At 42.2% G+C, this 25,922-nt stretch overlaps 1 protein-coding gene across 9 annotated transcripts in view; it reads right to left on the bottom strand.

Moving 5' to 3' along the window:
• Positions 1 to 25,922, bottom strand: part of GBF1 (golgi brefeldin A resistant guanine nucleotide exchange factor 1) — a 113,689-nt gene that overhangs the window by 18,352 nt on the left and 69,415 nt on the right. For 8 of the 9 annotated variants that reach the window (XM_058543849.1, XM_058543850.1, XM_058543848.1 and 5 more), the window contains 7 exons: positions 11,957 to 12,088; positions 7,221 to 7,339; positions 6,582 to 6,690; positions 6,008 to 6,068; positions 4,709 to 4,763; positions 876 to 1,023; positions 316 to 539 (listed from right to left, as the gene is read on the bottom strand). In XM_058543849.1, the coding sequence (XP_058399832.1) occupies positions 316 to 539; positions 876 to 1,023; positions 4,709 to 4,763; positions 6,008 to 6,068; positions 6,582 to 6,690; positions 7,221 to 7,339; positions 11,957 to 12,088 (848 nt within the window). Of the gene's footprint in view, positions 1 to 315; positions 540 to 875; positions 1,024 to 3,887; positions 3,987 to 4,708; positions 4,764 to 6,007; positions 6,069 to 6,581; positions 6,691 to 7,220; positions 7,340 to 11,956; positions 12,089 to 25,922 lie in introns of all 9 variants that reach the window. The other variant, XM_058543856.1, reaches the window with a different exon arrangement.

Here is a 25,922-nt window from a genome sequence, read left to right as displayed (position 1 = left end):
GTGACCAGAACCCTAGAGGCAACAGAGGCTCTCATAGGCTTGGGATTTAGATTACTACCTTCCAGAAAAAGCCATGGCCACTCTCTCACCTTTGCCAAGCACACCTGTATGCATAACTTGATAAATCCCATGAGCTACCTTTCACATGAGTCATGCTGTGGGTTTTCTAGGCAGCACAGCTAATTCTAGGAAACAGAGAAGAACCCCCCTACCCTAAACTTCTTTTGAGCCAAGGCCTGGATAACGGATCCAAAGGATCAAGCCAATTCCCACAGTAGTAGACTAGAGAGGGGCCTTTAGAAAGCAAACCCATACCTGGAGTTCAGGCTGCTCAGGAACCCCTAGCTCGCTGCTGCCAGGCTCTGCAGCTGTGCTGTATCCTGGAGAGCCAGGTTGCTCTAGGTCAGTGAGGTCCTCCTTGGAAGTGGTCTGGGAGGAAAACTCCAGGCCGCTGTCTGTAGAGGGGCTGACCACTGCTGAAGCAGCTTCTGAACTTGCAGAGGAGATGGGAGTGGGCACATCAATGAAGGGCATGCCACCTGCCAAGCAAAGTAAGTGAGGCCTGAAGAAGACAGATTCTGTGGGAAACACATACACTCTATGATACCAGGGCTCTGTTTCCTAGACTGCATACTAATCTCCACACACACTGGTCTCTAAAGTAGTCAGAGTCCCTCTGGAAGGATAACAACCTTAAGTCAAAGCAGAATTGCCAAATGGTTAAAGTCTGATCTGATCTGGAGTTTTCTCTTTTTGCTCTCAGCAGAAAGACCAAAACCCATCAGTCGGTTGGTCTTCAATGTCAAAATCCCTAAGAAAGGAAGGAGCTTTTCTTCTATCTATTCTAATCAGAGGAAGCAGCCCAGGGCACTCACCAGTGAGGTTAGAGGATAAGGTGGTTCCATTGGGGGTGGGTAGCTCTGAACCTGGTGTGACTTTGGTCATATGGCGTGGGGGCCGGGGGGATCTCTTCTGTTTCTTCCACTTGGATGAATCACTCATGCCTCCTGCTCTCATTTTCAGCTGCAAATATCACACCTCATTAGCACTGGTATTCAAATTACTACTCTATTCCTAGAAATCTCCCTTCTCTTAGTCCTACTAGTCCCTAGAAAACAGCCTACACCCCACATCTGTGCCAAAGGAAGAATCTAGACCATCAGAACACATTGCTACCCCTCTAACCTGGCTTCTACTCTTGCCACGTTACAGGTCAGCCTGGCAGCCTCCACGTGGAAGGTGACATTCTGCTTTTAGGCTGGTCATTGATAAGGCCAGCCCTCACACATCACTCTGCTTCCCTGAGTCCTGGGTGGCAATCCTGAGTCCTGTAAATGGTGCCTGACTCTCCTGCAGAAAGGGTAAGGGCAGGGGCTCCTTTGCCCGAAGCTTCAGACCTATAGGTCCTGGACTCCTGGGCTTTCCTCCTCAACTACCTGCAGAGCAGCCTCCTACTCCTAGTTCTTATCCAACTATGAGAGCCTTACTCTCTGAAATTTCTGCATCAAATTGGTCAAAGGCTCATTCCTTGGAGTTAAGGAAGGAGTGGTATCCCAGCTGATTTGTGGAGTTGAGGCTGGAGAGTGATGTCACGCTACTGTTCTGCTCTCTACTGCTCTCAATTTTGGTATATCAATGACACCTCCTGTACTCACTGTTGGTCTTTCTAAATGCAATTTTATGTTTTCAGATGGTAAGGCTACTGATTTTTTGGACTTTTGCTCTATTCCATTTCCCTCTCTCTTGCTGTATTTCTATTTCTCCTATAGCTTCCTTTTAGTCACAGAGGAAAATCTCTATCATCTGTTGACTACTCTAGGATGTAAGTCTTTATGCATTTTCTCCACCCTAGGTTCACAGCTGCTTTGTTTAGTTAGGCCCATTTCCTTTTCCTTGTCCTGCTGCCTTCTCAGTTAGCATTTGAACCCAGTCCCTCTACAGAGCTAAAGTAAACTATTCCTAGGCTGATGGACCATTCCTGGATTGGGCAACAGCAATTCTCTTCCAGGAACCATTAGAATGACTCTAAAGAGAGTAGAAGCACTTTTCCTCCCTGCCTCTGTCTAAAGGCTGAATATACCCATATTATCCTTGGCCTGCTCAATTCCTTCTGATATTTGGGGGACAGGTCCCCTTCCTCAACCTCCCCCAAGCCCTCCAGAACCTGGGTAACCTTTGATCCCTTGCTTAGAAACCACATAATTCTTCCTTCCCTACCCATAGCTCCACCCATAAAGGAGAGAGGCCCAACAGCTGAGCCTCGCCCCCAGCTCTTAGTAACACAGCAACAGCCTGCATTGGATTTACACTTCTTGTCCCTCCATCTCCAAAATGCCTGCAGTCATATGCCTAGAATGGAGCTTCAAGTGCTCTGAGCACTGTGGCTGAGCAGGAACCAAGATGCTCTCTCCAGGAACCATTGAAGCTCATCTGGGTCAAGTTCGTGGTAAAAAATGTTCTGGGGGTAAGAGTTAGCCAAACATGCAGACAGGCAAGAAGCCCAAGAGACCAATGAGGAAAAATAAGAACCCCCTGGCTTATTGGCAATTGTCACTGAGCTCCAAAAAGTACTAATATCTGGATCCACTTTTGTGAGATATCTCTTCTCTCCAGGCAGCCCCTCAATTTCAGGGAGTCCAGGCAGTCCTACTTCCACTGAGAAGCCAGTCACTCATTGAGATTCTTGCTACACTAGTATCAATCCTTCCTAACTGTTTCCTTCTATATCCTCTGCAAAGCTAGTCCAACCTGATCTTTTCAATGAGTGTTCTCTGCCTCCTGGCTGAAGCAGGGGCTGAGAGGCTGCCATTTCTCACAAAACTCTCAGCCCTTAAAAAGTAAAGCTGTGCTCCCTGTCCTAAGGTCCTAAGGTGGAGGGGCAGTAGGTGTTCATGGAACCCTATACCACATTATCCGTATATTTCCAAAGGACAGTATAAACTTTGCAGAGAAAGGGCAGGTCTTAGGTTAAGACCTAATGGCAAAATGCTGGATAGCCAGTGAAGAGAGCAGCAACTTGAGATTAGGCAAGCACACAAATGAAACTTGAGACAATGCATGCAAAGAGAACACAGGCCTATGGACTGTCTAGCTAGGTCTAGACACACACAGAGTTCTCTTTATCTTCAATGACCTGGATACCTACAACCAAACCTCTAGCATGCACAGTCTTGTGACAGATAACCTAGACAACCCATACCTCCTTTTCTTCCTCCTTTCCCTAAGGCAGGGATATGGGGATTAGAGTAATCTTTAGTTTGGATCCCTCTCCTAAGCTCCCCTACATCTTGGCTTTTAAAGGACAGAAGGCATCTTTGTAGATCCCAAAGAATTCCCAGTGTCCTGAGCTATCCTGGTACCTAGCTTTCCATCCATCCAGAGTCCTAAACCTTGAAATGACCCCTTTAATGGTAACCGAGAAAAAAAAGACCCCAACTAGATGGACTACCCTTTCCTTCCAAACCCCGTTAGGTATCCAAATAGAGTCAAGGACTTTGCTGAAGCTCTCTCTGTGAGCTCTGAGACAGGGAGAGCGTAGAGAAGGGAAGGGTCTTGCTTGGAGGTCCTTCATGGTTCCCCTAGAAATGGTAGATACTAAGCGTCCCCACAAAATGTCAGCAGGACCCAAGCTCTCCATCTAGGCTCACTACATGATGTATCACCAGTTCAAGGCTTCCTTCTGGATCCAGGCAAACAGACTCCCCAGGAGGATTCCCAACATCGCAAAGCTATAAACACATGCAACTCTTCCAAAGCCGTGCTGTGTTACTAGGGAGGGGTAAGTTGTGCTCTACACAATGGAAATGTGACCCAGATGTTACATATAAAAAATAAACATTTAAATAAGTAAATAAAAAGGGGGAAAGGAGAGGGAGAGGGAGAGAGACCTTGAGGTTCTTAAAGAGTAGTACCCTCTCTAACTGGTTCAGGGCTTTGGTCTGCTCCCCACTACTTAGCTCCAGTTTGTTGAGGAGACATGGAGAAATCTGTGAAAGACAGTCAAACGAACGATTTAAACAGAGTGAAATAAACTTAGACACACGCCAACAGGGCACAAAGCAGGAATGGGGATGGATGGCAGGGGAGAGGAGAAGGTCAGGTGCATGCACCAAACAGCCAAGGGTCATCTCCATGGGCAGAACCTCTTAGGGCTACAAGCAGAATCCTCATCAGAGGGCTGTGAAGTCCGGGGCTTCAGTTCAAGATAGAAAGAGGCCGTTCTTCTGACCACCACTCTTCTCCTAGCAGTTTGAGAACCTTCTGATCTGGAGTCAGGCTTGATTTGTCTTGTCAACAGAGACTAGCCCAAGCGAGCCCAGCCTAATCCAGCACTAGGGTGGGATTTGGGGCATAGCTTCTCTAGGCCTCCTACCTGCTGACAAAGCTGGGCCCTGAGGACATGGCAGGACTTTGACTTTTGTCAACATACATTTTTAGCCTAGCCTATTGGGCCTCACCCAGTTTCTGTGAAGGACTGGGTCACCAGCTTATGTGGGGTCAACAAAGATAGGCTGGAAAGGAAAGGATGGGGAAGGAGAGGTATCTGGGAAAGAATAAATTTCTCACTAAAAGAGTGATAGCCATATCTAGATACCAAGCAGACCTGTTTAGGCAAAGGCACGTATTTGCTAAGCAAGGGTATCCAGGAAAATCCCCATAGCACTGAAGTTGGGAGATTAAGGTTTGGATGAGGGACAGCAAGTCATACCTTCTTCATGTTGGTCCCCACATAGTTCTTGGGTTCTTCTTTAAACTGAGGTAACCTATAGAATAGAGAGACCCATGGATGTCATTAGGGATAATAACAAACCTCCCCCTCCACACCAGCCACAGCCCAAAGATGCTCTGGGCCAGAGCATACCCTGTCTCTCAGGAAAAGCTAGGAAGAGAAGCAGGCTAATTTCACCATATTCAGGGCTTCATCAAAGAGCCACAGGAACTGGGGGATGTATGACATAGACACTTTCTAAAAAAGAAGGTAGTCATCAGGACAAGGTGACTAAGAGCTACCGGATTGTGAGGGCTCTTCATCCTTAAACAACTCCTTCCTACTTGTGTTCACTTGGCAAGTATTGCTGAAAGCCACGAGATGGGGAGAGTGCAGTCTATCAAAACCCCAGGAGACTGGGGACAGGGTGAGAAGTAAAAGGCAGGTTGAAATTTTGAAACTAGTAAATTTGAGCCTGAGGAGTAAGAAAGTCTTTGCAGCAGGGTCCAGGGGCAGGTCTAGTTTGTAGATAATAAGGATTATTATTTACAGATCTGAAAGCAAAAAGAAATCCCAGGGGGAGCTTTTTTTCTTTAATAGACTATTTTTTAGAGAAATTTTAGGTTCACAGCAAAACTGAGCAGAAGGTACATTGATTCCCCATATAACCCAGACATGTATAACCTCCCCCATTATCAATATCCCCTAGAGGAGGCTTTAATAAAGCCTTTACCTCAGCTCTTCTCAAAATTAGCCTATTGAAAGGAGGTGCAGGAAACAGACAGTTAGGCATAGTATAGAAAGGCCTCCTAGGCCCTAAGTTGAGGGCCTTGATGAGGGTTACCGACAGTCTTGGTTTGCCCGAGACTTTCAGTGCCAAAACTGGGACAGTCTGGGCAAACCAGGACTGTTAGTCACCCTAGCCTTGGTCCTTCTTCACAGAAATTTAGCTGAGCTCTGGGAGCTCAGCAACCTATCCAGGGTCCCTTGAGTTTCGCTTCCTCTCTGGGTTCCCTTTCCCAGCTGCTACCTGTACAGAAACAGACACAAGTTTGGCAAGCAGAACGAGGTCTGTCAGCCTAGATCAAATAACCCTCTGTCTCCCCCTGAGGCCAAGCCAGCTCCCTCCTCCTCCTCCCTTGCTCGGCAACCCTGGGCCCAGAGAACTACCCCCATCCATAATCCCAGTGGCCTCTGATGTGGCTGTGGGGTTGGCCAGGTCCCTGAAGTGGCTGTGTGGAAGCAGCCAGGCTCAGGAGGCCTGGGCAGCCAGGCTGAAGCAAACAGCAGCAGGTTTACCTTGTGAAGAGCAGCTGCACCATGTCTACGAGAGTGTGCTCTGCGGATTTTCTCAATAACTCTGCCCAGGCAAAAACAAATAACACAGGTGTCATTACTTGCTGTGCTATTATCAGGAGGCTTCTCAGAACAGACTCCCCTCCAAACCTTGTTTACTAAGGATTATGCCAAACTTATTAAAACCAGCTCGAGCTCAACCCGGCAGCCATGACTTCACTGACCCACTAGGTGGCACTACTGAGTCAGGAGAAAAAGGGGCGCAAAGATGTCTTCTCAGGGGTTGCAGGCTGGTGTCAATCCCAGAAACCCCAAGGAAGGGAGATTTAGTGCCTGGGCTGAGTCAGTCTGGGATTTATCCCAATTCCTGCCCTGGCACAATGAGCTAAGGTCTCTATTCTAGCTGTACAACAAACAATTAAGTACAGAGACTTCTAGAACCCTATGGCTCCTCAAGGTAGGTGATAGAGTAGTCCTGAGTTTTCCATCCTTCTGGGGTTCAGGGACAGCATCCTGTACACATACTTACAGACACCGTTCCCAGGAATGGTGAAGGGCCCAATATTTAAGTACCTACCACTGAGCCTCATTTCAAAGCAGATCCGGAAACAAGACTGCATAATCTCACACACAGATTCATTGGTTAGGTGGGCACCCACTGGGGTCAGCAACAGAGTCCGCAGCACCTAGCACGAAGAAAGAGGAGATACTGTAATAAACAAGGCAGGCTGGGTGAAGAGGGTACCTGAGGGGAGAGAAGCTGCCTCCTGTTCCTCTAGTCTCCTACGGAAGCACTCAGGGGTGAGAAGGAGAGGTTAGCCAGAATGTTGACCTCGTTTCAGTTGGTAGGGGGATCTCCCAGGAGCTTGTCTTGGGAACTGTCTTTACTCTGCGTGACCCTGACATAGTTCAGCACTCATTCCAGCCCTAGCCCACAAGCCCAATAGATGATGGCACAGATACAGTCTGCCAGAGGTACAAATGTATTAAGAACTTCCGATATTTGATATCAATTCATTAAAGCTTTTAATTATTTTCCTTAGAAAAAGCTTTTACTTTGGGTACCTGAGCTGCTTGTTTGGAAACAAAGTAGCTCCCTAAGCCCCAGTGGAGTCAAAACACAGCTTCATGCTGCCGACAGACCCGGGTGCTGGTAAGTAGAGCTGGCAGCACCAGCTCCTGGCCATTAGCCTAATTGCTCTTCCCCTCCATTTACCTGAAGGATTTTCATCAGGACAACCTCATCGCTGGCAGGATCCGTGCCCACAAAACGGGCGTGTGTGACAGCATCTGCCATGTTTTCCATGCCCTCTGCTGTGCCCTCATGAGTGGGATCTGCTCCAGTGAAAAAGGAAAGACTAAATGATGTGGAGAGAAAAGACAAGACATCCTGTCTAGGGACTGCTTTAAGAGACTTTGGTTTTCTCCTCTCTATTCCCTAACCAGTTGCTCCTTGAGCTACCTGAGAATCTTTGCCCATAACCAGGTTTAATGAGCTCCTTAACACAAACTTCACTGTGTAAAACAGTGGTTCTCAAACTTAAACATACATCAGAATCACTTGGCGGGCTTGTTAAAAATACAAATTGCTGGGCTCACTCCCCAAATTTTTGATTTAGTAGGTCTAGAGCGGGGCCTGAGAATCTGCATTTCTAACAAGATTCCAAATGAAGTTAACACTGCTAGTCAGGGGACCACACTTTGGGAATCACTGGTGTAAAGCTATTCATTTCATAGAGGAAGGACCTGAAAATATAAGATTTTGGCCCAAGCAAGGGCCGAATAGGGCCAGAGCTTGGAATGCCAAGGTTGCTGCCTTTCTCTTTTCGTGTGTCCTTTTTTTTTTTTTTTGTGAGGAGATCAGCCCTGTGCTAACATCTGCCAAGCCTCCTCCTTTTTTTGTTTTCTTTTTTTTTTTTTTTTTGCTGAGGAAGACTGGCCCTGGGCTAACATCCATGCCCATCTTCCTCCACTTTACATGGGAGGCCACCACAGCATGGCTTGACAAGCGGTGCATCAGTGTGTGCCCGGGATCCGAACCGGCGAACCCCAGGCCGCTGCAGCGGAGCGCGCGCGCTTAACTGCTTGCGCCACCGGGCCAGCCCCTCGGGTGCTCTCTTTTAACACACATCTCTCTCTGGTTGCTTCTGGAATTTTGTGTTCAGATGCAACTGAGGTAGAGGAGTAGGTGGAAGAAAGTCACTGCTGCCAATACTCATATCTGGGTGCCACATTACAGCAAATCAGAGACCTCTTCCTGCTTTGGTTTCATTCTTATTTAAAACAATATGACACAGAGCAAGAATCCTGTTACCAAGCTTAACTAAACAGGACTGGAGGCTGGCTAACTGAAGGAGGGAGAATTCAGCTGTGAATAAGAAGAGGGGAAAAGGTAGCTCAGACAACCAGAACCATGCTGGAAGCTAACACAAATGCTGCCAAGGGGGAAACTCTGCTCCCATTCATGTGTTAAATATCCACAAGGAGTAGCCAAAGAGGCCTTCATCAAGGCCTGCAAAGGTTCTGCAGAACTGCCTGCATTGTCCTTGAAAGGGGAACATACGTAGGAAAAAAAGGCAGTGACGTGACAAAGCTTTGCGAGTGACAAAGTTGCTCCAGAGGTAGCACAGTGTAATGTAGGAGCACCTAGTTTTAAGTGGTGGGAATTAGAAAAAATTCTTACCATTTTCTCTTTCCTAGTACCTGAAATTAATGGAGTTCCTGAGCCTAAAGCTCATGGGATGGCTAAGAAATCAGAACATTTCTCTTGCAACAATGAGCCAGAAGACTTTCATTAATTGTGAGTGGTTTTCATTTGTTTTCTTCTTTCTCTTCTGTCCTGCTTAGTCTCTGACACCTAGTCAAAGACTCTCTTTGTCCTATTTACAGCATGCCTCTACTCAGCACCAGGAGTGGCTATTTTAGAAGTCACGCAGAAGGAAGCCAATTTCATGATGATATATAGTACATGGGGTGACGCAGCTCCTTCTATCATGACTCTCCGTGTTTCTCCCAATCAACACAGAAAATCCTATACTCTCAAAGCCCTTGCCTGAGTCCTCTTTCATAGCCCTGCCTGATGGTCCTTATTCAGCTCTCCAGGGTCCATAGCAGGACCTTTCTTTGCACAGGAAATCCAAGTCCTTCTCAGTGTTGTGTAGTGTTTCAGAGCTCAGTGAATGGCAGCCTTGCTTTCACGTCACAAGGCTCCCAGAGGTCCATTTCTTCCTCTCTTTCAGTAATCTCCCTTGTTAGTTTAAGCTCTACTGATCTTTTTGTAGCTCTTATCCTCTGAGCTTGAATGAAGTAGCCAAAGTTAATTTTCTAAAAAGGCAGGTAAGAGTGACAGGTCTTCAGAACCACAGGCAGGGCCTGCCAGCAAGCCAGGCAATCAGTGGCACAAATCCTGGTCTGGCAGCTGTGTGGGGCCAAACAAAAGGCTGGTCCTTGGAGTAGGACCTAAAATAATCCTAGAAGCCTTGGGTCACAGGCTTGAGAGATGGGGGGTAATTTCTTCTAGAAGGGCAGCCTAAACAAAATATTGTTTAGCTTGGGCTCACTTAGCAGACTTTGTCTTTCCCAGGACCCCTTCCTTAGAGTGTCTTCCTTTCCTGGCCACTCTGGAGCACCCTACAGGGAAATTTGCCAGTCTCATCTCCTTTGCTTTCTGGCTTTCATACACTCCTTCCTGCTTCTTTTCTCATGCCCACTGCAATCACCACCTCCAGCATTCTCTTTTCCCACCACAGGAAACTGCAATGACCAGCTGGTCTGAAGTCTCCAATGACCAGCTGGTCTGCCAAGCCCAGGAAGGGGAGAGAGTAACACTGGCAAGAGAGCAGAGGGAAAAGGCACAGGGGGCAGCTGCTGGAGGCTGTGAAGAGAGATGACCTGCAGGTGGTGCTCAGGGCATGGCTGGAAGCAGCTGGGCCTGAATTTTGCTTAGAAAAACTATGACGCTAGGACTAGGGTACCTGGAGAGGCTGATGTACCTATTCAGAACCTAGCTGGCACCCAAGACTCCTGCTCAGGATCCTGAATGCTTCAGCTAAGCAAATCCAACTTGCTAGAAACGGTTTTCTTGCCCTGAACTGAAGGCCATTTTCCTTTCTGGCTAGCAACAGTCTGAGCTGCCTCTTTTCTTGTGTCCCTACTTAGAAACAAAGACAGCTGCCTGTTTTCTATGTTCCTCACCCTTGTACATGGGCTGGCAATAGGGGGAAAGGAATTCAGGATCCTGAGTGACAAGACCAACTAAAAAGGAATCCAAAAAAGACACCATAAACAAATTCAGAGATAAATAATAGACTGGATAAAATATTAGGGCTAGATTCAGAGAAAATATTTGTAATACTATGATAGATGATGGGTTAATATTTCCATTATACAAACAACTCCTACAAATTGATAAGAGAAACAAACAAAAAACTCCATAAAATAGGCAAAGGAGAAGAAATTCAAATGTTCAACCTCAAGGAAATAAAAACAACAAAATATCAGTATTCATCCACCAAATTAGCACAAATAAAGAATACTGATAATATTCAGTGCCAGTGACAGGGTGGGGAAATGGAAACTCTCAAACATTACTGTTGAAGTGCAAATGCTGTAATCTTTTGGGAAAGCAAGCTGGTAGTACCTATGAAAATGTAATGTGCACATAGCCTTTAATCTAGAAATTCCAAGTACAGGAATCTATCATACAAAAGGAAACTTAATAAATAAGGACATATGAACAAGGATGCTTATTTGAGTATTATTTATAAAGGCTCAAAATAGGAAACAGCCTAAATATTAATCAATAAGAGAATGACTGAATGAATTGTGTTATATCTATACTATGGAAATTATATGGTTACTACAAAGACAAAAAAATCATACCAGGGGCTGAGGAGAGGGGGAAATGGTATATTATTGCTTAATGGTTAGAGTTTCTTTTTGATGTGATGAAAAAGTTTGGGAAATAGATAGTGGTGATGGTTGCATAACTTTGTGAATGTAATTAATGCCTCTGAATTATATACTTAAAAATGACTAAAAAGGCAAATTTTATGTTTTTTACCACAATAAAAAAAGAATACACAAACTTCCACTTATAAGATTAATTAGTTCTGGGGATGTAATGTGCAGCATGACCTATATTTAACAATACTGTATTGTATATCTGAAAGTTGCTAAGAGAGTAGATCTTAAAAGTTCTTATAAGAAAAACAAATTTGTGACTATGTGAGGTGATGAATGTTAACTAAACTTATTGTGGTAATCATTTCACAACATATACATATATCAAATCACTATGTTGTACACCTTAAACTAATACAATATTATAAGTCAATTATATCTCAATAAAATTAGGGGAAAAATAAATCGGATAATTATATCATATACATCTTTCTAAGTTAATATTACTAAGTGAAAAATGAAAATATGTAGCACATAATCCTATTTTTATTTCTTTTTTAAAAAAGTGGTGCTTTGTATATATTTATATACACGTAGAGAAAGGTACAGAAAGATTCAAACCATGCTGTTAACATTATTTACTTAAAGGAGGAGGAGAAGCATTCAGAAAGATAGAGGCGAGAACATTAACTTTTCTTTTAGGCAACTCTTTATTGTTTATCTTCTTAAAATAAGCATGCATTATATTTGAAAAATAACTAAAAATAAACCAAACCAAACCAAACTTCCAAGGGCACCATACCCTTAACTCCCTCCAAAGCAACAAAAAACCAGAGTCCCAAGGACACCTCCTCTCCCTCTCCATTCTGCACAACCTGAGTCAATTAGCATGATGAGTAACCAATAACAATCCTATTTCTCTTCTACAAGGAAACAGATGCTGGGGAGAAAAACTTTTCAGTATCACCAGCTCACTGCCTAAAGCCTGATCACACCAGGAGAGGGAGTAAATGAAGTGCTGTGGTCATCCAACAAAGCCTGAGCTCTCACCTATGAGCGCATAGGACAGGAACTTGTTGACAGAGGTGAGTGCCAGTCCAGTGATAGGGCCAGTGGTATCTTCAGAGCGAATCACCTCCAGAAATGGACGAAGGAATACATTGGGCTCAATTTCTGCGAGTTCTGCAAGAAAAGAAACAAGAATGAAGAGATGCCATCTAACAAAAAGCTAAACCCTAGAAAAAGGCCCTTCCTATCTATGCCACGGGGCTAGAGTTCTTAGTAGCTGGGTCCATCTTCTTCCCTCTGGATTACCTTGAATCAAATTCCAGACACTATATCATTTTATCTGTAAAATTTTTAGTATGTAGCTCTAAAAAGATCAAGCTTTAAAAACCACACTATTATGTTTAAAAAATTAACTATAAAATGGTTAAGATGGTAAATTTTATGTTATATATATTTTACCACAATTAAAAAAAATTAACAGTAATTCTTTAATATCATCAAATATTGCTGGGTCAATTTTCCATGTCCATTTCACCACCCTCCCTAGTGATAACAGGTAAACCTCATCTTGAGTACAGCCAACATGGCCAAAGAGATCCTAGGATGAGGTGCTGCTGTCTTTGTCTTTTGCTGTTATGGTCAAGGTCACTTCTCTTAGAGCTAAAGAATGTAGCACATTCCAGGAAGGTGAGGGGAAAACTTGAGGATTATAGTCCTTTGCTGAAAAATAAGCCTAAAAGGAACAAAAGACTGCGCAGTCCCTACTCAAGGAGGTAGTCTGCAATCTTGGAAGGTCCTAAGCATTTTCCAGCCTCCATTCCGCAGAGAGCAAGCAGAGGGCTAACTGTCCTGAGATGAAGGGGCAATTTATAATCTTTATTTTACAGATGAGAAAAATAAGGCTCAGATAAGATACATGATTGGCCCCCAATCACACAGCTAATAAGAGGCAGAGCTGGGATTTGAACCCATTCTTATAGATGGTGCCAAAACTTGTAAAACCATTAGATATATTCTACCTAATTACTAGCACATACTCCTGAATATAGAAGGTTTCATTCCAGGTCTAAGAAGCTACACTACACTGGACTTGCTTCCTACCCGACTCTGCCCAAGGTTTAATTTGTTTTTCTAGAGTCTGCTGTGCTTCCATCTTTCAGAGACCAGCTCCCTAAAAGGCTTCTTAAATAGGCCAGAAAGATTTAGGGACATGATCAAGGCTGCGCACCTTTGGACACAAAAGGAAGCTGCGTTTCCTAAGCACTTTCATTTTCATGCAAATACAGGAAGCTTCCCACTCAATTCCTACCACCTCCTTCTCTGGGTAAACATTCCCTGGGCCCGGCTGCTCCTCAGATTAATGCTTTAATTAATTGGCAGATTGGGTAGCATTTTCCAAGCTTGTCTGTACAGCGATTACATCAGCTGTATAAAACCTGCTTCTCATCCCTCATACCCCCACCTAGAGATGTACAATTTGCAGAAAAAATCTAGAGAAACACCTTTGCGTGTACAATGTGGTAGAGGGTTGAGAAGTAAGGAACAGAAATATTTGGAAAAACTGAAATATATAAAATAATTTTTAAAAGCATATTAAAAAATTTAAAGTCATCTAGTCTTGCTGCTTTAGCAACACAACTGTATCATACACATTTTGGTCTGTCATTTAAAAAATGGTCATGTTTAGGGCCGGCCCCATGGCTTAGCGGTTAAGTGCGCGCGCTCCGCTACTGGCGGCCCGGTTCGGATCCTGGGCGCGCACCGACACACCGCTTCTCCGGCCATGCTGAGGCCGTGTCCCACATACAGCAACTAGAAGGATGTGCAGCTATGACATACAACTATCTACTGGGGCTTTGGGGGAAAAAAAAAAAGGAGGAGGATTGCCAATAGATGTTAGCTCAGAGCCAGTCTTCCTCAGCAAAAAGAGGAGGATTAGCATGGATGTTAACTCAGGGCTGATCTTCCTCACAAAATAAATAAATAATAAAAAATGGTCATGTTTGGTATATTTGAAATATAAAAGACTAGATGGAAAAAAATATTTAATCGAGAGGCAGGACAGGGGACAGATTTTCTGAGCTTTATCCAGTTGCAATAACTACACTTGCTTCATGTCTTCCTTCACGGTGAAAGACTAGGGCAATTTTACAGCCATGGTTTGACACTACCAAGGCCATGTGCATTCTGCCTCTTTTGTTAAATTTTTTAATTTAGTAAAACTGACTCTTTTCTGGTATAGAGTCCTATAAAAATTTTAACACACATGTAGATCCCTGTAATCACTGTGGCAATCAGGATACAGAACAGTTTCATCGCTCCAGAAAACTCCCTCTGTTATCGCTTTGTAGTCACACCCTCTCTCCATCCCTAACCCCTGTCAACCACTAATCTGTTCTCCACCAACACAGTTTTATCAAAAAGGTCATATAAATGGAGTCATACAGTATGTGACCTTTTGAGACTGGCTTCTTTTACTCAGCATGAAGCCTTTGAGATTTGTCTAAACTATTACATAGATCAATAGTTTGCTTCCTTTTTATTGCTGAGTAGTATTCCATTGCACGTCTGTACCATAGTTTATCCATTCACTAGTTGAAGGATATTTGGCTTCTCCAGCTTGGGGAAATTATGAATAGAGCTGCTATAAATATTTGTGTACAGGCTTTCGTGTGAAGAACATTGGTTTTCATTTCTCTAGGATAAACACCCAGGAGAGGGATTTCTGGGTCAAAGGGTAAGTGTATGTTAGGCTTTATAAGAAACTGCCAACTGTTTTCCAGAATCTCTTTGCCACTTTGCCTTCCCACGAGCAATGAGAATTCTAGTTTATCCACATCCTTTCCAACACATGGTATTTTCAGTATTTTTATTTAAGCCATTCTAGTAGATAGGGAGTGGTATCTCTATGTGGTTCAAATTTGTGTTTCCCTAATGGCTAGTGACATCAGACATCTTTTTTGTGTGCTTATTTGCCATCCATGTATCCTTTTTTAGTGACATATCTGTTCAAGTCTTTTGCCTATTTTTTAATTGAATTGTTGTTTTCTTACTGTTGAGTTTAGGGACTTCTTTATCTATTCTGGACTCAAGTCCTTTATTGGCAATAAAATTATTTACAAATGTTTTCTCCCAGTCTGTAGCTTGTCTTTTCAATCCTTTCCTAGTATCTCTCATATAGCAGACATTTTTACTTTTTTATTTTAGTTGCATTTTATTTTTTATTTTTCAATTATTTTATTGAGGTCATATTGGTTTATAATGATCACCATTATAGTGATCACTACCAATAGTTTATAGCGAATAGCACCAATAGTCTAATTTTTATCCATCACCATATATATGTGCCCCTTTATCCCTTTCGCCTTCCCTTCTGGTAACCACTAATCTGTTCTCTTTATCCACATGTTTGTTTATTTTCCACATATGAGTGAAATCATATGGTGTTGGTCTTTCTCTGGCTTATTTCGCTTAACAGAATACCCTCAAGGTCCATCCATGTTGTTGCAAATAGGATGATTTTGTCTTTTTTTATAGCTGCGTAGTATTCCATTATATATATGTACCACATCTTCTTTATCCATTCATCAGTTGATGGGCACTTGGGTTGCTGCCACATCTTGGCTATTGTGAATAATGCTTCAATGAACATAGGGGTGTATAAGTCTCTTTGAATTGTTGATTTCACGTTCTTTGGATAAATACCCAGTAGTGGGACAGCTGGGTCGTATGGTATTTCTATTTTTAATTTTTTGAGAAATCCTATTTTCCACATACTATTTTCCACAGTGGCTGCACCAGTTTGCATTCCCACCAGCAGTGTATGAGGGTTCCCTTTTCTCTACATCCTCTCCAACATTTGTTATTTTTTGTCTTGGTAATTATGGCCATTCTGACAGGTGTAAGGTGATATCTCATTGTAGTTTTAATTTGCATTTCCCTAGTAATTAGTGATGTTGAACATCTTTTCATGTGCATGTTGGCCATCTGTATATCTTTTTTTAGAAAAAAGACATTTTTGGGCCGGCCCCGTGGCTTGGTGGTTAAGTGCGCGCGCTCCGATGCTGGTGGCCCGGGTTCGGATCCCGGGCGCGCACCGAGGCACCACTTCTCCGTCCATCCTGAGGCCGAGTCCCACATACAGCAACTAAAAGGATGTGCAGCTATGACATACGACTATCTACTGGGGCTTTGGGGAGAAAAAAATAAATAAAATCTTTAAAAAAAAAAAAGAAAAAAGACATTTTTACTTTGGATGAAGTCCAGAGTATCAATTTTTTTCTTTTGTGCATTGTGTTTTTGGTGTCATGTCTAAGTACTCCTTGCCTAATCCCAAGTCACAAAGATTTTTCCTGTTTTCTCCTAAAAGGTATACAGATTTATGCTTTTCATTTACACCTATGATCTATTTTGAGTTAATTTTTGTATAACATGTAAGGTTTAGATTGAGGATTTTTTTTCGCATATGGATGTCTAATTGTTCCAACACCATTTATTGAAGAAAACGATCCTTTCTCCATTGAGTTGTCTTTGCATCTTTGTCAAAAGTCAATTGGCTTTATTTGTGTGAGTCTATTCTAGGTTCTCTATTTTGTTCCTTTTTTTTGGGGAGGAAGATCAGCCCTGAGCTAACATCCATGCTAATCCTCCTCTTTTTGCTGAGGAAAACCGGCTCTGAGCTAACATCTATTGTCAATCCTCCTCCTTTCTTTTCCCCCAAAGCCCCAGTAGATAGTTGTATGTCATAGTTGCACATCCTTCTTTGCTGTATGTGGAATGCGGCCTCAGCATGGCTGGAGAAGCGGTACCTCAGTGCGCGCCCGGGGTTCCCAACCCGGGCCGCCAGTAGCGGAGCATGTGCACTTAACTGCAAAGCCACGGGCCAGCCCCTATTTTGTTCCATTGATCTGTGGTCTAAATCTCTGACAGCTCTGCACCATCTTGATTCCTATAGCTATATTCTAAGTCTTAAAATCAGGTAGTGTGATTCCTCCAACTTCATTCTTCTTTTTTCAATACTGTTTTCCATATTCTAGTTCCTTTGCCTTTCCATTTCAATTTTAAGATAAACTTGTCTCTATTTACAAAAAATCTTGTTGGGAGTTTGATAGGAATTACACTGATTCTATAGATCTGTTTGGGGAGAAATAACATCTTTACTATGTTGTGCCTACCAATCCATGCACATGGTATGTCTCTCCATTTATTTAGATCTTCTTGATTTCTTTCATCAGTGTACTGTAGTTTTCAGCATACAAGTTCCGTATATGTTTTGTTAGATTTATACCTACGTATTTAATTTTATTTGGCATGTTTGTAAATGGCATTGTATTTCAATTTCAGTTTCCAGACCTTCATTGTTAGTATATAGAAATGTGATTGATTTGTGTGTTTACTTTGTATCCTTTGACCTTACTAAACTCACTTATTAGTTCTAGGATTTTTTTTGTAGATTTCTTGGGGTTTTCTACATAGACAATTATGTTATCTGCAAATAGTGACAGTTTTATTTCTTTCTTTCCAATTTACATGCCTTTTGTTTCCTTTTCTTGTCTCATTGCACTGGCTAGGACTTTCAGTACTATGAAAGTAGACATCTTGCCTTATTCCCAATTTTAGGGTAAACGCATTCAGTGTTTCACTGTAAAGTGTGATGTTAGTCATAAATTTTTTGTAGATGCTCATTATCATGAACGAATACTTTGTCAAGTGCCTTTTCTTCATCAATTGATATAATCATGTGGCTTTTCTTCTTTAGAATGTTAATATGGTAGGTTAATTGGTTTTCAGATATTGAATCAGCCTTGCATTCCCAGGGTAAACCTCACTTAATCTTGGTATATTATTCTTTTTATATATTGCTAGACTTGATTTGCTAATCTTCTGCTTCTTAAGATAAAAGAGTTCAATATGGCATTGAGAGGCTTGGAGGGGGCAGGAGTGATACTATACAGAGGCTTAGACAACGTCCCATGGAGAACTCTCTGGAGGCACATACAGCATACAATCCAGTCAATGGACAAGGGATCATCAGTCTCACTCCTACCAATAGCCAGGCATATGATACTCAAGCTCATCTGTCAAATTAGGTAGTTGGAATCTATGATTGCTAAAATACATTCATTCTAGCACTTCCATTCTGTGAGTCAATGCTTTATAGAAACTTAGTGATGGAAAACTAGAAGGGCAGGACTTTTTAATGAGTCCACCAGGAATCTTCACTAATCACCCTCATTCCCTCACTCCTCTAAAAAAAGAGAATTATGGTATATAAAAGTAACTTGCCCAAAGGAGTTTGGTCTAGGCAGAATTGGAGTTTTGCTCTCTAAGTTCCACTGCTGATTGCTGGGAGCATCAGAGAAACTAACAGGAACAACTCCTGCAGCTTTTGGTGGTGGGGAGGGGACACGGCAGGGGAGGTTGTGCTCCTAGCAGGGCACCACTAGTAAGGACATTTCTAATTTAAGCAGTACCTCTTTGTAAACACATAATTAAAAAAAAAAAACTAGAATTTTGATTCATAATTCTGGTAAGATGTTCAGATGTAGTCCTCTAGAATAGTGCTTCTCAAACTATCCGGGGTGAAGGGCCAGGGTTTTTTTGTGTGTGTACGTGAGGAAGAGTAGCCCTAAGCTAACATCCGTTGCCAATCCTCCTCTTTTTGCTGAGGAAGATTGGCCCTGGGCTAACAACCGTGCCCATCTTCCTCTAACTTTATATGTGGGATACCTGCCACAGCACGGCTTCATAAGCAGCATGTAGGTCTGTGCCCGGGAGCTGAACCCGTGAACCCTGTGCAGAAGCAGAGCGTGCAAACTTAACCACTACAGCACTAGGCTGGCCCCTGTTTGTTTGTTTGTTTTTTTAATGTCAATCCATTGCAGACCCATAGTTTTATAAACTACAATAAAACTAATTACCAGAAAATGAAATTTAAAAAAGATATAATACAAACTCCACTTTTTTATTATTAGAATCAACATACAAAAAATTACTTTGTCAAGATGTTATAAAAATTTCTAAATGCTCTCTCTCAGTTTCTATATACACCCAGTGTGTACCAACCAAGCAGCAGTTTGTGAACCTAAAACGGTTTACAGATTATACTTTGAGTGATAGTGCTCTACATAAATAAGCCCTAATTTTCAACTAGTCATTTCAGAAAATCCTCCAAATCCTAGGATATTATAGCTAAAACAGGCCCTAAAAATAATTTACAAATGAGGCAGTAATTAAGATTTAGGGAAGTTAAATAATTTCTACACAAAGCCAGTTAGTGTTAGAACCAGGACTAGAAGTTGACAGCACTAGGTAAAAACATGGGCTTTAGAGTAGGGTTCAAATCCCAGTTCTGCAACTTAATGGCTATGTGATAGATACTTAACTTTTCTAAGTCTGATTTTATCACCTATAAAATGGGTGTTAATTAAAATAAATTACATTTAAAAATAAATAACAGCAGGGGCCAGCCCCATGGCATAGTGGTTGGGTTCGGTGTGCTCCACTTCAGCAGCCCAAGGTTCATGGGTTCAGATCCCAAGCATAGACCTACATCACTTGTCAGCCATGCTGAGGGGGCGACCCACATACAAAACAGAGGAAGACAGGCACAGATGTTAGCTCAGGGCTAATCTTCCTCAAGCAAAAAAAGAGGAAGACTGGCAACAGATGTTAGCTCAGGGTGAATCTTCCTCAGCAAAAAATAAATAAATAAATAAATAACAACGGCTAACATTTATTGAGCATATACTATGTGCCAGGCACTGTGCTCAGCAATTTACATACATTATCTCATTTAATACATGTACAACATGGTACAATGCATAAAGTAAATGTGCAATAAATATAACTAAGATATTATTATTCAACTTTTTTTTTTTGGTGAGGGAAGATTGGCCCTGAGCTAACATCTGGTGCCAATCTTCCTCTTTTGCTGGAGGAAGACTGTCGCTGAGCCAACACCTGTGCCAATCTTCCTCTACCTTATATACTGGACACCACCACAGCATGGCTGGATGAGCAGTGCGTAGGTCCATGCCAGGGATCAGAACCCATGAACCCTGGGCCGCCAAAGCGGAGACCGCGAACTTAACTACTACGCCACCGGGCCGGCCCCTTATTTGAGTTTTTTGGCTCTAGAGTCCCAGTCCAATGTTCTTAATACTATAAGTTTATTTCTTAAGATTTAAGTAAATTCAAAAACTTCAAAGATAAGCCTTCTACCTTTGATTACTAAACCTTAAAAACGATACAAGTTAAGGATAAATACCAAGATAACTGGTGGTTGTTATTTATGTACGGTGCAACTTGGATAGCTCTTTTAATTTCTCAGAGTTTCAGCTTTCTCCAAGGTATACATAGTTATTAGAGAAAGGAATAGACTTCCTTTTTTTAACGAATGATTGAAATATTTATCCTCCTTTTAGAAGAGATAAAAATAACAATAATAGCAGCTACCATTTATTACCTTGAACCATGTCGTGTGCTAAGCACTTTATATACCTTCTCTATTCATAATTATCCTCATTTTGAAGATGAAAACGAGACTTAGAAAGGATAAGTAGATCCACCCACCAGCTAAGATCATACAATTAGCATGTGGTGGAAATGGGAATCAAATCCAGGTTCACCTGACTCCAAAATCTGTGCTCCTGGCCATTGAACTCTATACTTCCTACGAAGCCAGAACAGAAAAGTTTCTAGTGTTCCACCTACTGGCTCAGCCTGTGTGGAGACTAAGATCCAATTGTCTAGATCTTCTTCAGAAGAGTAAGAGTTGCCTGAGTCCTTCAGGGGAAAGGGGCCATGACGCTGCTCATAGTAAGCAGGCTGAGTAATTTCACAACCAAGGAGATATCTGATACCCCTCCCAAGCAGCCAAAATTCCCACCCTGGCAGGCTGTCAACTTCAAGGCACAAACAGTCCAGTAAACAGAGAGTACAGATCAGGTAGAGGGGTGCTCTAAAGGAGACTGGTTCATGTTCTAAGATGGGAAGAAAAAAAAGGAATGGGTACAAAAAGGAGGGGAAATTCTACTCCCCATTGGAGAAAGAATACTTGGGATCCTTCTAGGACTAAGCCACCCACTTCTAAAATGAAATGCAGGTCCAACTTCTGGCTAATCAGTGCTGAATAAGAACAATTACAACAAGAATTATTAAACCATTTCTGGAGAAGCTCATAGGCCACTTCAATATAAAGCAAAGTGAAGCCCTTTGGAGATGTCTTAGTGGTGTTCTGCTCATACTCTACTCAACACCAGTTAGCAGGGAACTCAACTCCCTATATTATGACATTAAAACAGAGAAGTCTCAGTTTGGCCCAATGTCAGTTTGAGAATCTGCAGACATCCCCCAAGTCTCCTGTCTTCTCAGATGACAAGGTGATGTGTCCAAAAGGGGATGAATCCTCACACTGTTTTCTCTTTTCATGTCAGAGCTGCCACTCTCTCCAATAATCAATGTCAAAGGCCTCAACATGTGGCATCAAGCACTGCCCTTATTAAAAAGGGAATGCTCTCTTCCTAGCCTACAGGAGAGCAGTCACCATCCTCCCACGAGCCTTGTGTTCTCCAGCCTGCAACAGCCTTTTCTCATTTGGCCAGCATTGGGTTGGCACATTCCTGAGCCAAAATGCACACATAAGCTGCTTTCCCTGGTAGCGGAGCTCTTCACTCCTGAGTGACTCTTATCAGGGGCCGTTGGGCATTCTCAATTGGATTACGCTGACAAGGAAAAAGGCCTGTGGTATATTATTTCAACACCATTTGGCCTCAGAAATGCCTCTCTCGACTCTTTTGCCCTCAGAGCCTACTTCCCCCTTCTTGCTTTCTAGAGGGTCACCAGCCTGCTCCCATCCTACCTCTTCATCCTGCAAATATTGGCTCATGTTCCTGGAGAGAGAATATCGGCATTCACAAGGTGGATCATGTATAACAGACTAATAAATTAGAGCATGATAAAAGCAGAAGTCTAGTTCATTTATCCCTCTTGACATTTCTGTATCCAGAGACACAGGACAAAATTATTTGAGCATAAAAAGCTTTTTGGTTTTTGGCTTTTCTGTCTATGCCTGCACATTCCATTTTAGGAGAAAGTGTTAGGTCCTCATATTTTACTTTTCTGACTAAGCTATACCTAGGAATATTTATTGTAAAAGTCAAAGTAAGAGATTGAGAACGCTCTGCAAATGGAATTTTTGAGATACTTGAAGTTCAAGAGGAAGCAGCTGTGCTCTTTTTGGTCACTAGGGGACATAAAGAGTAGTGGTCCAAAGAATGAAAAAACTAAACTTTGGTGAAGCCAGAAGCCCCTGGAATACCTGCCACACCTGCAATGCCTTTATTTCTAGACCTTGAATGGTCAGGTGGGGATTTAGGCTTGATTTCAGGAACTGACTTGAGAGAAGACTTCCAAAGGGTCGCTCTCAGAGAATGTATTACCTAGTCTGCACTTAAGGGTCAAACCTAGACAAGCCTTTGCAACTCTGTCCTCTACAACAGGAGAAACGGAATAAAGAAATGCACTAGGCCCAGTCTTGGTCTGTCACTATGTGACCTTGGGCAAAATACTTCACTTCTCTGGGCCATAGTTTCCTCATCTAGAGGGTTTTCCTGGGGAAGGTAGTGGTGGTAATAGTTTAACTAAATTCTTTAAGGCTCCTTTAGATCCCTAAAACTTATTCTAAATGCAAAGAACAATTTGGAAGTAAATGCACATGAATACAGACAGTCTGTTACAAAGGTAGCCCTGGGGGAAAGTAAGCCTAGTTTAAACTCCTGACAGTGGATCCTCTTTTTTCGGCTATCACCCAACAGTTTCTCAGATCTGTTTCCTTTTCTCAAACAATGCTTAGTTTCTCAAGGTGCCTTTAGCCTGGTGGGGTGGTAGGCGGGGAGGAGAGAAATCATCTTTGATATCATGACCCTTTAAGAGACAAAGTATGGTGATGGCTTAATCACTACTGCATCCAGGTACAAAGTGGGTCCATGGGTCCACCTGGGGCCAGCAGTATTGGATAACAGTACCAACCGCCTTACACTAAGAAAGGCAAATTATTTCTAACACTTGATCCTTTAAAAACTCTTTGGGAAGTATTCATTTTTCAGGCTGATCTATCCCTGAAAGGCCAACCAACCTGTTTTTATGACTCAAAAAACCAAATCTTAACTCTCTCTGATTAAACATGAGCAATTTCTGAACTTAGCCATCTTGGGGTTTTACTGAAAGTCTGAAAACCTTAAGGATTAGAAATCACAATTTTATAGTTTCCCCTGAGCTGTCTTTCATAAGTCATTTCTCGCAACCTAAGCCAGAGATGACATAAGAACCTCCTCCTCCCTAGATATCTGGCCCCAAAATGTTCAAGATGGCGTGGAAAGAAAATGGTTTTTGGCATTTACATATGCTCTCTGGCTCAAGCACTTTGTCAGGACTTTGGCCACCTCTCTGTCCCTACAGCAGGTCCACCTCTCCTTAAGGACAGGACAGGAAGAAGATGTATTTTTTTCAGGATTGAAAACCCTGAGAGCATACAGAGCCAATAGCAGGCTGCTTTCAGTAAATCTCTGCTCCTGAAATCTTCACGTTTTCCATCTCCTCCTTATTGAATAGGGCCACCCTGGTCTGCCTGAGGTCAGATGTAGCCTTCACTTTCAGAAGATAATACAGGCACTTAAAGGCAGCATACACAGGGGAAAATAGTATACTGCATGACTTTCTCCAATATGATGCATGAATCTTGATTGCAAGAGAAATGTGCATTCCTGCTAAATAGCCAGTTTAGTTTGCTGCTAGGAGCTGCTGTCTACCACACTCACAAGAATCCCATCCCATTGCCCAGGACAACGACCTTAATTTGCCTCAGACATCGACAACAGCTGTAGAGATTATTAAGCACAATTATTATACATAGATTATTTATTTTATCCTCCCAATAACCTTGAGAAATAGTATTACTGTCCCTATTTTATACATAAGGAAACCAAGGCTCTAAGAGGTTAAGTGTCCAAGGTCACACAATAAGTGGAAGAGGTAGAATTTAAACCCAGGTGTGTTCTGGACTCTGAGTTGATGCTCTTAAACACTGCATTATGTTCTTAAATATTATACCATGCTATTGCTACAGGTTTACTACTAGATATACTAACTACATGACTTGGATGGCAAATAAAAATTTAAAACTCAACTATCCTAGAATTGAAGTTTCTTCTGTACCTTTCCTCCTCCTAACCAATGACTAAAGACTGTTAGTTATTGATTTTAGTACAACCATACAAATTAAGCATCAGGTTTGCCCAGGTTCCCTCCTAATCCAATAGGAAGAATGAGGCCCCTTTAACAAGGTCAGCAGGGCTAAATGAGGCCCACAGGGACTGGCCTCAAAAATATCACAGAGGCCGGAGGATAGACTGATCCATCTGTCTTAGTGAGAGCACAAGTCTGACGCGTATCAACTCTAAACATTAGTTGTCTTCCTTCTAGAGGAAATTGGCACATATTGAAAGGAAAGCAATTAGGTTGTAACACACAGGCAAACCAGAGCTGCTATGGTCCTTTACTCTGCCTTGCCGTTTTCTGCATGCATTGTACAAGACCAAGCCCAAACTTTAAGCAGGCAATTTGAAAGCCCAGGAGAAATTAAAATATTCTGTGGCTATACTTTAAAAGAGAACAATTCACCCCAGCTTTATGCAGTCATTACACTTGGAGCTACTTTTTCAATCCAAATTCCTCTTGTAGTCTACTAAAAAATTTCGTTGTTCAATGGCAGCAAGAAGAAAAGACAATTATAGGTTTATTACCAATTATCACCCTGTCAGGACTCCTCTAGGGGCCTGAAGAGAAGTAAAAGGAAATAAAAAAGAACTAAATTCTGAATTGACATTATCAAAGTCTACAGATGATGGAAAAGACTGAAGGGTCAACAGCCAAAGCTTTTGAAGAAGAACCAGAGAATCCCCAAAGAATATCAATTATGGGACTGGTAAGCAACCTCTCCCTGTCCCTTAAGTGCACAGAATCCTACTTATTCACCTTTTTCCAATAGCTGGATATAGTTTCTACAGCAGCATATCATAAATTCTTAGTGACACTAAGACAGAGGAATCTTATTCTGCCTCAGCACCCTTTGTGCTAATGGGCTCAAGAAATTTACGATGAGGGACATTTCCCATTTTACTGATGGGGAAAACAAAGGCATCAAAAATGTAGCCCATAAGGGCCAGGACAAGTACTCTAACCACTTACCATTGCTGCCACTAAAGACATGTCTTTGAGCTGGAGAATGAACAAATAAAGTCTATGGGAGCAGCAGTACTCTGAGAAGTCACACATTATTTGCTCTGAAAGGTACCCAGAGAACCTTTAAGACAGCTGAATCTGGAAGAGCAATCCTGAAATGGTTGGGGAAAAACCTGAGAAAACATGGGACAGAACCCGAGTTCAGCCAACACCTGTTCCTCCAACAGTATCTATCTGTCTCTCTCTCTCTGTCTCTCATTTTATCCCAACTGCACACAATACAAAAGCTGCATTATTCTGGTAAAGTTGCATTCCAGCCCAGAGTGCACAGCTAATGTTTTTTACAGCCCACATGCCTCCTTGTGATGGATGACCACTTTATAATGAAATACTTTATGCTCAATCAACTTATAAATAGTGCGTGTTCCATTACATGGCTTTAAAAACAAACCCAAATTCAGAAAGACCCAGAAAGAAACAAGGGTGACTCCTGAAAAGAGAGGAGGAACCCAAGAGAGAATCCTAAATCCTTCATTCCTAAAGGAAGAATGAGTCCTAGGGAGAATTTGGTATCTAAAAAGGCACTGATTTCAACAAATAGTGTTAGAACAATTGGACGTCCATATGTAGAAAAAAAGAGCCTGGTATAAACCTCACACGTTACACAAAAATTAACTCAAAATAGATCATACATGTAAATGAAAAGCATAAATCTGTACACCTTTTAGAAGAAAACATAGGAAAAATCTTTGTGACGAGGGATTAG

Source organism: Diceros bicornis, chromosome 6, assembly GCF_020826845.1.
Source record: "Diceros bicornis minor isolate mBicDic1 chromosome 6, mDicBic1.mat.cur, whole genome shotgun sequence".
Taxonomy (NCBI): Eukaryota; Metazoa; Chordata; class Mammalia; order Perissodactyla; family Rhinocerotidae; genus Diceros; species Diceros bicornis.
This window is presented reverse-complemented; position numbering and strand designations above follow the sequence as displayed.